Consider the following 12,066-nt stretch of genomic DNA (forward strand, 5'->3'; position numbering starts at 1 on the left):
ACAACAACAGCTGTGTTTTGACGAAAGATGTCAAAGTCGTATTTTACTTAAAAAGGACCTGCACAATCCCTTAAAATAGGAGGGATATATATGGCAATTCAAAATGAATGTAGTGATTACAAATAGCTACTTATATCTTACAAGTGTTCTATATGACACCCCTTTGGTTACCCAGGCACCGTCTGGGGATCATCTGTTTCACACCATATGCCCTGAAACATATATGGAGTCACCTATGCAAGTTTCGTGTACTGGAATCGGCGAGGTCTTTTATATAACCCCATAACAAGAAATCTGTGGGTGCCAGGTTCCGAGATGTCAGTGGCCAAGAGCAGAACATGGAATCGTCATGTCCAGTATGATGAATTCAATGATTTGGAAGTGTGGATTAAAAACGTGCGAAATTCCAGTCTCAACGTGAGGGTGTTTGATCTTGGTGAAAGATGTAATCCATGAAATCTGTATCAAGCTGTGACATCAACCACTGCTCAAGTATGTACAGGTAAATACTTGTTGAAAAACTTAGTTTAATGAGGAAAAATTGCCCATAAAATTTCTGTGCTGACATTGTAAAGAAGACATTAACTTCTGGTATGTCACACTGATTTTCAAGTACATAAAAAAGCTTTTCTGTGCCCAATAATTTAAAGTTGTGCAGGTTACTCTTCACTGTTCTTTTGGAAGTCAAAATTTTGACTTTCTCTTACATTTTCTGTAATTCTTACTGATGTGCTGCTACGTGTTAAATATTCATAGCCATCTGTAACCACTTAATTCATTTTGTCCTGCACTTTCCCTATGTCAGAAAAATCTATCTGCACTGCGGTTGAGTTTCCACATTACACTGTGGGTCCCTGTACAACTGACTGGGTGAGCCCGTTCTCACACATTCAAACAAGCAGTTTAGTTTATGACATCTTAGTTTTTCTTTGATGTTCATATTAGCTTTGCAAGTGGTAGCATCCAATGAGGAAATGTGAGTCACTTAGCATCTGCCATAAAGTTTTCCAGTGAAAGTACATACTAGTACAAAGGAAAAACTGTACTAATAATAGTTTGATCACATGCTATAACATCTGTGGTCACTTTTGACACAGTATTTCACAAATATATGTTTATCTCAACACATTTGACTCTGGGCAGATTACTTGTGCAAACCGAAGCAGTTACTTACTCTTCATCAACATACTGATTCAAAGTCTTGGCCAGGTTCAGGGCTGCAGCTGGAAAAGGATGTCTAACTGATACACTGCGCACATAATAAAATACCGTGCTCAGTCGGTCACCACGAGCAGCTTCCACTAGAGCTAACTGGTTGTATGGATGACCACTGCATGGTGACAGTTGCACTGCATATCTGGAAAAAAAGTTTTTGGTCACTTGTTGATTTGCAAGTATAGATATCTTTCCCAAATAGATTATTATAGACCCTAATGACCGACTCATCACACATGAAGGAAGAACTGTAAAACAACTGCCACTACAATTAATCAAACATACACCTTCTCTTGCTGACAGTATGGGTAATGTAACTGATGATGATAAGCAGAAGGCCGAAATTCTAAACCTAGTTTTCAAAACCTCGTTTACGATAGAGGTGTGCAGCACCATTCCCCCTTTCAATTATCAAACAAACAAAAGGCTGGCTGACATAGTGTTTGGTATATGTGGGATTGTAAAACAGTTAAGATCCTTAGACGCCAGAAAGGTATCCTGCCCAGACTGTATCCCCGTAAGATTTTATGGTGACTATGCTACAAATATAGCACCATTCTTATCCATCATCTATCAGAGATCATTGGAAAGGTGGAAAGTTCCACGGGACTGGAAGAAGGCCCAGGTCACATTTAATCTATAAAAAGGGGGGAAAATCGGATGCACATAATTACCGGCCAATTTCACTGACATTGATTTGTTGTAGAATCATGGAACATATTTTGTGTTCAGACATAATGACCTGTCTAGACTCTGAGAAGCTCATCTGCAGAAACCAACACGGTTTTAGGAAACAGCGGTCATGCGAGACACAGCTGGCCCTCTTTGTGAATAATATACAACAGGCTCTAGATACCGGCTCCCAGGTTGATGCCATATTTCTCAACTTTCGAAAGGCATTCGACTCAGTTCCACACTGTCGCTTGCTACAAAAAGTGCGCGCTTACGGTCTATCCAATGACATATGCGGTTGGATAGAAACTTTTCTAACAGACAGGGAGCAGTATGTTGTCCTGAACGGGGTAACTTCAACAGAAACAAGAGCAACTTCAGGTGTGCCCCAGGGCAGCATAATAGGTCCTCTGCTTTTTAAAATGTACATAAATGGTCTGGTTGATGGTATCAACAGCGGCCTGAGACTGTTTGCTGATGATGCTGTAGTCTACAGGAAAGTAGTATCACACGAAAGTTGTGAACAAATCAATGAGGATTTGCAGAAAATAAATGCGTGGTGTAATGACTGGCAGTTAGCTCTCAATATTAGTAAGTGTAACCTACTGCGTATAATAAGGCGAAAATCCCCGTTAATGTACGAGTACAAAATAAATGGTCAGTCATTGGAATTGGTAACATCAGTCAAGTATCTGGGTGTGACTACTCGAAATGATCTCAAATGGAATGATCAGATTACACAAGTAGCAGGTAAGGCGAACTCTAGATTGTGGTTTATTGGTAGAATCCTTCAACAAAGGAAATAGCTTACAGTATCTTAGTTCGTCCAGTCTTCGAGTATTGTTCGTCTGTATGGGACCCTTACCAGTTGAGTCTGATTCAAGAGATCGAAAAGGTCCAAAGAAGAGTGGCAAGATTCCTGACTGGTACATTTAGCCATCATGAGAGCATTACAAATCTCATAGAAAGTTTGAAGTGGGACACACTTGCAGATAGGCAACGCGCTAAACAGAAGGGGCTGCTCACTAAATTCCGAAATCCAATCTTCACCGAAGATGTAGAGCATATACTATTACCACCAACTTTCAAATCGCGTAATGATCTTCATTTAAAGATAAGGGAAATAAGAGCTTTTACTGAGGTGTTCAGACAGTCTTTTTCCCTCGTGTAATCCGTGAGTGGAACAGAGGGGGGGAAATATGACTTTGGCGCGAATTGTGCCCTCTGCCACACCCCGCTTGGTGGCTAGTGGAGTATATATGTAGATGTAGATGCCTCTTGTATACAAAATGAGTGACATTTTGGATGATCACGAAATTGTCAAATGGCAATTGCATATGGGATCAAGAGTTGCTACTGTCCAAACTGAAGAGGGAAGAACTCCACTTCAGCAACAAGACTGTCTATGGGACTAGCCTCGAATGTAGCGAAGTCAAACTCTATGATGACTGACTGGGTCTAACAATGTCAAAGCCAAAGTTGCTGCCAAGCCATAAACCTGGTAACCACAGTCCAAGTGAGATTGGAACAGAGCCTGGTAGACATGAAGGAGTGAGCAGCACGTTCCACAACCCACTATGTGCAGGCAAAGTAGTAGGGAAATGTTAAGCTTTTGTTTGCAGTTGTTCTTTGGTTGAACAATATGGAAAAGCCAAGTTAGTGTTTTACAAAGTGGAAGCTAAAAAACCAGTACTCGGCAACAATGTCCAAGTGCTGCATACAAAGGTAGAGTTTTAGGTCAGCATAGACTATGGCACAATGACAGAAATGCATGACCTGTGTTTTTTTCAGAAGATAATTGTAATCCATGGAAAAGTATTCAAGTGGATTCCCTTCTGATGGTGTCCTTGAAGTTGTTGGATTTAGGTGATCAACTCATGTAAGTAAGTGGTTTGCGTCTGCCTGGATGTAAATAAACAAAGATGGTGAGTGCTGAAGTCGCACTGCTGTTGCTTCCAACATGGCACACAGCGGAATCCATTCACTGACCACACCACTGTGGACCTACACAGATCCCTCCAGATGCCCTGGTTCAGACAAAAGGCACAATAATTATGAAGTCTTGGGGAATAGTCCTCAGTGAAATGCATTTTTTTGTAGAGAAACAGAAATTGCATAAGAAGAGGAAATAGAGTGTTTTCGTCACCTGAGTAGCCTTGTCCTGATTCTCCTCCTCTTCCTTAACCTCCGCAGTCTTTGGGGGTTAAGATTCTTGCAAGGGGCTTATCGGTGATGAGCGTGGGGATGGAGGATTAGTGGGCAGCCCTGGCACTTACATGCTGCAGTTCCTTCAGTCATTGGTTGGTGTTGGGCCTCTGATCTGTGAGTTTCCGAAAAGAGGGGTAGTTGGAGAGTGCCCTGTCACCAGTAGACACCAGAGCACCTTCTTCACCCGGGTGCCAGAAGTGGTCCCAGAAATAGCGGCAGGAACAATAAGAGAGGAGGGTGGTGGGAGAACTGGTTTCAAAAAAACTGAGGTAGTGCGGTGATGACTGTGAATTTTGCATAACTGATCATCAAAGGAATGTAGACATTCATATTTTTTTCGTGCCTCAGTATACAACAGGTAGTCAATAATTTTATAGCCCTTCATTCGCTTTTCTTTCTTGAAAACTGGGCAAAGCAGTGAATATGCAGGATGGTGTTCTATGAAATTGATACACAAAAGTTGTTGTTCACAAGAACTACCTTTGGTTGGTTGGTTGGTTTGGGGGACGAAAGGGACCAGACTGCCATGGTCATCGGTCCCTTTTTCCAAAGACAAAGAACACCCACAGAGAATAAAAACGAGGAACAGAAGAGATCACAGACGATACAGAACAAGAGAAACTGAGACAAGGACAAGACAAAACGAACTAAAACCACACAGACTGTGACGGTGGTTGGCCGACCATAGAAATAAATAAGGAAAAGCCAACCACTTAGAAACACATTAAAAAATCAGTGTAAAATCATAGGCCAAAGGCCAGAATCAACACAAAACAATAAAATAAAACAGAAACACTCAGAGTAAATGATAAAATCCCCCTGCCCGAATAAAACGTAAAACTAAGTCAGCCATAGTGGAGTCGTCTGTTAAAAGGGCAGGGAGCGTAGCAGGCAGCGCAAATGTCTGCCTGACCACAGCTAAAAGGGGACAGGCCAGCAAAATGTGGGCCACTGTCAAAGCTGCCCCACAGCGACATAGAGGAGGGTCCTCCCGGCGCAGTAAATAACTGTGTGTCAGCCGGGAGTGGCCAATGCGGAGCCGGCAAAGAACTACTGAGTCCCTGCGAGTGGCTCGCAGGGATGACCGCCACACAGCCGTCGTCTCCTTGACAGCACGGAGTTTATTGCGCATTGTCAGTTCGCGCCATGCATCATCCCATAGCGCCACGATTTTGCGGCGGAAGACTGCCCGCAAATCAGTCTCTGGGAGGCCAACGTCCAGAGTTGGCTTACTGGTGGCCTCTTTCGCCAGGCGGTCAACATGTTCGTTACCCGGGATACCGACATGACCGGGGGTCCACACAAAGACCACAGGGCGGCCGCAACAGGCGAGAGCATGCAGAGACTCGTGGATAGCCATCACCAAACGAGAACGAGGGAAACACTGGTCGAGAGCTCGTAAACCGCTCAGGGAATCGCTACAGATAACGAAGGACTCACCTGAGCAGGAGCGGATATACTCTAGGGCACGAAAGATGGCGACCAGTTCAGCAGTGTAAACGCTGCAGCCATCCGGCAAGGAACGTTGTTCGGAAAGGTCCCCTAGAGTGAGCGCATATCCGACACGACCAGCAACCATCGAACCGTCAGTGTAAACAACACCAGAGCCCTGATACGTGGCCAGGATAGAATAAAAGCGGCGGCGGAAGGCCTCTGGAGGGACTGAGTCCTTAGGGCCCTGTGCCAAGTCGAGCCGAAGGCTAGGGCGACGAACACACCATGGGGGTGTATGCAAAGTAGCCCGGAAAGGAGGTGGAACAGTGAAACCCTGGAGCCCAGAGAGAAGCTCTTTGACGCGGACCGCTATTGTACAACCAGACCGGGGCCGACGTTCTGGCATACGGACGACCGACCGCGGGAACAGGAGGCGATAGTTTGGATGCCCGGGCGAGCTTAGAACATGGGCAGCATAAGCGGCCAGCAAACGGTGGCGTCGGAACCGCAGTGGAGGTACACCTGCCTCCACTAGTACGCTGTCCACAGGGCTGGTGCGGAAAGCACCAGTGGCAAGGCGTATCCCGCTGTGGAGAATCGGGTCCAGCATCCGTAACGCAGATGGGGATGCTGAGCCATAAGCCAGGCTCCCATAATCCAGACGGGACTGGATTAACGCCTGGTAGAGCCGCAACAGTGTAGAGCGGTCGGAGCCCCAGCGGGTGTTGCTCAAGCATCTCAGAGCGTTTAGATGCCGCCAACACGTCTGTTTCAGCTGCCGGATATGAGGCAGCCAAGTCAACCGGGCATCGAAAACCACCCCCAAAAACCTGTGGGTCTCCACCACAGCAAGGAGTTCGTCGGCAAGGTAAAGCCGCGGCTCAGGATGGACTGTTCGGCGCCGGCAGAAATGCATAACGCAGGTCTTGGCTGCCGAAAACTGAAACCTATGCGCTACAGCCCAAGACTGCGCCTTACGGATAGCGCCCTGTAGCTGACGTTCAACAGCTGCAATGCCAGTAGAGCTGTAATAAAGGCAGAAGTCGTCAGCATACAGGGAAGCGGAGACAGAATTTCCCACGGCCGCAGCAAGCCCGTTAATGGCTATTAAAAACAGACAGACACTTAAAACAGAGCCCTGTGGCACACCGTTCTCCTGGACGTGGGAGGAACTATACGAGGCCGCGACTTGCACGCGGAAGGTACGACACGACAGAAAATTGCGGAGAAAAATCGGCAGAGGACCCCGAAGACCCCATCCATGAAGCGTAGAAAGAATGTGATGACGCCATGTCGTATCGTACGCCTTCCGCATGTCGAAAAAGACAGCGACCAGGTGCTGACGGCGGGCAAAAGCAGTACGGATGGCCGACTCCAGGCTCACCAGATTGTCGGTGGCGGAGCGGCCTTTACGGAACCCACCCTGAGACGGAGCCAGAAGGCCCCGAGACTCCAGTACCCAATGCAAGCGCCGGCTCACCATCCGTTCAAGCAACTTACAAAGAACGTTGGTGAGGCTAATGGGACGGTAGCTGTCCACCTCCAGAGGGGTCTTCCCAGGTTTCAAAACGGGGATGACAATGCCTTCCCGCCATTGCGACGGAAACTCCCCCTCGACCCAAAGACGGTTGTAAAGATCGAGAAGGCGCCGCTGGCAGTCCACCGAAAGGTGTTTCAGCATCTGACAGTGGATGCCATCTGGCCCAGGAGCGGTATCAGGGCAAGCAGCTAGGGCACTGCGAAATTCCCACTCACTGAATGGAGCATTGTAAGATTCCGGGTGGGTGCTGCGAAACGAAAGGCTCCGACGTTCCAGCCGCTCTTTAATGGAGCGGAAGGCCTGGGGGTAATTCGCAGAAGCGGAACTCATAGCAAAATGCTCTGCTAAGCGATTTGCAATGACGTCGGAGTCGGTACAAACGGCTCCATTCAGTGAGAGCGCAGGGACGCTGGCAGGGGTCCGATAGCCGTAGACGCGTCGAATCTTGGCCCAGACCTGCGAGGGAGTGACATGGAGGCCAATGGTGGACACATACCGCTCCCAGCACTCCTCCTTGCCTTGGCGGATAAGGAGGCGGGCCCGCGCACGCAGCCGTTTGAAGGCGATAAGGTGGGCTAAGGAAGGATGTCGCTTGTGACGCTGGAGCGCCCGCCGGCGATCTTTAATCGCTTCAGCGATCTCAGGCGACCACCAAGGCACAGCCTTCCGCCGAGCGGACCCAGAAGAACGGGGAATGGCAGATTCGGCGGCAGTAACAATGCCGGTGGTGACAGATTGAACCACCGCATCAATGTCATCAGTAGAGAGAGGCTCAAAAGCGACAGTGGAGGAGAACAAATCCCAGTCAGCCTTATTCATAGCCCATCTGCTAGGGTGCCCAGAAGAGTGACGCTGTGGTAGTGACAAAAAGAGCGGAAAGTGGTCACTACCACACAGGTCGTCATGCACACTCCATTGGACAGACGGTAAGAGGCTATGGCTACAGATGGAAAGGTCAATGGCGGAGTAGGTGCCATGCGCCACACTGAAGTGTGTGAAGGCGTCATCATTTAACAGCGAGAGATCGAGCTGCGACAACAAATGTTCAACGATGGCGCCTCGACCTGTGGCCACTGACCCACCCCACAGAGGGTTATGGGCGTTGAAGTCGCCCAATAGCAAGAAAGGTGGCGGCAATTGGGCGACCAGTGCAGCCAGGACATGCTGCGAGACATCACCATCCGGTGGAATGTAAAGACTGCAGACGGTAACAGCCTGTGGCGTCCATACGCGTACAGCGACAGCCTCTAAAGGCGTCTGGAGAGGGACAGACTCGCTGTGCAGAGTGTGAAGGACATATATGCAGACGCCACCAGACACCCTTTCATAAGCTGCTCGGTTCTTGTAATAACCCCGATAGCCACGGAGGGCGGGGGTTCGCATCGCTGGAAACCAAGTTTCCTGGAGAGCAATGCAGAAGAAAGGGCGAAGGCTGAGAAGTTGGCGGAGCTCAGCTAAATGGTGGAAAAAACCGCCGCAGTTCCACTGGAGGATGGTATTGTCCATGGCTGAGAAAGGCGTGAAAGGACTGGGAAGGCAATTTACGCCGCTTGTTCACTCACTGCCACCGATTCAGTACCCGTACGAGAGGCATCCATCGCGTCTGAGGGACCAGCGAGATCAAGGTCCTCAGCGGACGCCAGAATCTCGACTTCATCCTCAGACGCAGAGCGCGAAAGGTGCGGTGGGGCTGGTGCCACTGCAAGTTCTTTGGCCTTAGAGGTCTTTCTCTTGGACTTCTCTCGCTGAACCTTGGGTTTCACCGGCTGGGAAGGCTTCACCGATTCAGTCTCCGGGACAGAGGAGGATCGTGAAGCCCTACGCCCGGCCGCTGGTGAGGACTTATGCCACTGGTGGCCGTCATCCTTCCCGCTGGTGGAACCCTGGGAAGGGAGGGTCCCAAGGGAACTCTTACGGGCGAGAGGAGCCGAAGAAGTTAGACGCTTCTCCGGCTGAGAAGCGGGGACGGACGTCCCCGACGGGTGGGAGGAGGTTGCTCCTGAGGTAGGTGGTGCAGGAGCAACCTGTTGGGTAGAGCCCCCCCACGGGCAAGGGGGCAGGAGGAGTCTTACTGCTTATCGAGCTGGCTGGAAGTCTCGGAACTGATGGAGCTAGCACAGTTGTTGCAGCAGCTGCATAAGAAGATGTCATTCTCACAGGATGGAGTCTGTCATATTTCCGTTTGGCCTCAGTATAGGTCAGCCGGTCCAGGGTCTTATATTCCATGATTTTGCGCTCTTTCTGAAAGACTTTGCAGTCAGGCGAGCAAGGTGAATGGTGCTCCCCGCAGTTGACGCAGATGGGAGGCGGGGCACATGGAGTACCGGGATGAGATGGGCGTCCGCAATCGCGACATGTGAGGCTGGAAGTGCAGCGGGAAGACATATGGCCGAACCTCCAGCACTTGAAGCACCGCATCGGGGGAGGGATATAGGGCTTGACGTCACATCGGTAGACCATCACCTTGACCTTTTCCGGTAACGTATCACCCTCGAAGGCCAAGATGAAGGCACCGGTAGCAACCTGATTGTCCCTCGGACCCCGATGAACGCGCCGGACGAAATGAACACCTCGACGTTCTAAGTTGGCGCGCAGCTCGTCATCAGACTGCAAAAGGAGATCCCTATGGAAAATAACACCCTGGACCATATTTAAACTCTTATGTGGTGTAATAGAAACGTTAACATCCCCCAACTTGTCACAAGCAAGTAACCTGCGGGACTGGGCGGAGGATGCCGTTTGTATCAGTACTGACCCAGAGCGCATTTTAGACAAGCCCTCCACCTCCCCAAACTTGTCCTCTAAATGCTCGACGAAGAACTGAGGCTTTGTGGAGAGAAAAGACTCCCCATCAGCTCTCGTGCAAACTAAGAATCGGGGCGAATAACTGTTACCTCCATCCTGAGACTTACGCTCTTCCCACGGCGTGGCCAGGGAGGGGAACGTTTTCGGATCGTACTTCTGAGCATTAAATTGAGCCCGAGAACGCTTAGAGACTGCTGGCGGCTGGCCGCCAACGAGAGATGATGTACCACGCTTCATTGCGGGTCATCCGCCCTGATACCACCTACTCCGACCAAGGGCCCTCCCCACGGGCGCCACCCAGCCACAGCAATAGCCACCTGGCAGGATGGCCATTGCCGGGAGTCCTGATGCCCCAGGGAGATGGGCATCTACTCCTTGGCATACGTGGGGAGTGAACGGCGCAGGCATCAGTAGAGCGATCCCTGTGTTGTCAGGGGGCTACAACCAAGAGGGTACATGGCGGCCCCACCACAACGGACTGGCTACTGTGCTGGATGTTAGGTGACATGTGGTCCATGGGCGTCGTCAGTGCAGAAAATGGCCCTGCACAGTGCTTGGCAGAAAGTGCACGCAGGGGCGCATCGATGCCCAAGAGATGGAGAGCGGGCAAGACTGCAATGCAACGACGAATAAGATGGCGAAAGTTCTCAACACAACACGGACACAATGCACCAAGTAAGGCGCCCTACCCCAATCGGCTCGCTCTTCGGAAAAATTTTGAGATATGGAGGTCAAACCCGACAGGGGACCATCACATAAGGCCGAAACGTTTGAGACTCCTTTTAGTCGCCTCTTACGACAGGCAGGCATACCGCGGGCCTATTCTAACCCCCGAACCCGCAGGGGGGAACTACCTTTGTGGATTGATCACCAGCTGGTGCTGCTTTCTGAGTCGGCCATGCAGCAGGATGGCATATGAATAAAGCATAAGCATCAGAAGCACCTCATGGGTGAAACAACTTATGGTTTCGCATCACACCCGTACACCAAACTAATTCTGAGAGGACATTCCCTTCACTGGCTAAGATGTTCAATAATTCTTTGGCACCTTTTTGGAAACATCTGAAAGAATTTATGTTTCGCTGCTCGAGATTGGCCCGTAACTTCTCATATGTTTGAACATAGAGGTCTCTATGGAAGATGATTCCTTGGACAATACTCAAAATTTTATGTGGAGCAGTTATCACTGGTATGTCAGTCAGGTGTCAACATGCCTGAAGAGCTGTAGATTGCATAGCAGAGGAGGCTGTATTCAACAGTGTTCCAGTGTGCATTTTTCCTAGTGACTCGACTTCTCCAACTTTATCTTCAATATTTTACGCGAAAAATAATGGCTTTGTAGTAGTAAAAGTATTCCCATCAGTTTCAGTACATACTAAGTATTAGATACATTGGATGACTGACTTGTCCCTCTTCCCATGGGGTAGCCAGAGTAGATAAAGCAGTAGGGTTTTAAGTATTCATACTGAAATGTCTAGACCCGATTGATAAGCCGGCCAGATCACAACAGCTATTGTGTTTGAGTAATTTGTCATGTTTCATGTGTGAAACACCTGCCCTGATGCAACCTACTCTGATCAAGGGCTCTCCCTTCAGGTCCCACCCAACAAAGGCCATATGGCATGATGGCCAATGCCTGAGTCCTGATATCCCAGGAAGTCTGGTATCACCTCCTTAGCATGTGAGGGAAGCTAGCAGCTCAGGCATCAGCAATGTAATCCCTGTGCCATCAGGGAGCTCAACCGAAAGGGTGTACATAACAACCCCACCATGTCAGAATGGCTATTATGTTGGCTTTCATGTGTATATACACTCCTGGAAATTGAAATAAGAACACCGTGAATTCATTGTCCCAGGAAGGGGAAACTTTATTGACACATTCTTGGGGTCAGATACATCACATGATCACACTGACAGAACCACAGGCACATAGACACAGGCAACAGAGCATGCACAATGTCGGCACTAGTACAGTGTATATCCACCTTTCGCAGCAATGCAGGCTGCTATTCTCCCATGGAGACGATCGTAGAGATGCTGGATGTAGTCCTGTGGAACGGCTTGCCATGCCATTTCCACCTGGTGCCTCAGTTGGACCAGCGTTCGTGCTGGACGTGCAGACCGCGTGAGACACCGCTTCATCCAGTCCCAAACATGCTCAATGGGGGACAGATCCGGAGATCTTGCTGGCC

At 49.2% G+C, this 12,066-nt stretch overlaps 1 protein-coding gene across 1 annotated transcript in view; it reads right to left on the reverse strand.

Annotated features, from left to right (window-relative positions):
* The window catches only part of LOC126470278 (nonsense-mediated mRNA decay factor SMG7-like), a 212,297-nt gene that overhangs the window by 97,060 nt on the left and 103,171 nt on the right, over positions 1–12,066 (reverse strand). The window contains exon 11 of the mRNA XM_050098027.1: positions 1,175–1,357. Coding sequence (XP_049953984.1) covers positions 1,175–1,357 — 183 coding nt within the window. The remainder of the gene's footprint in view (positions 1–1,174; positions 1,358–12,066) is intronic.

Source organism: Schistocerca serialis, chromosome 3 (genome assembly GCF_023864345.2).
Source record: "Schistocerca serialis cubense isolate TAMUIC-IGC-003099 chromosome 3, iqSchSeri2.2, whole genome shotgun sequence".
Lineage (NCBI taxonomy): Eukaryota > Metazoa > Arthropoda > Insecta > Orthoptera > Acrididae > Schistocerca > Schistocerca serialis.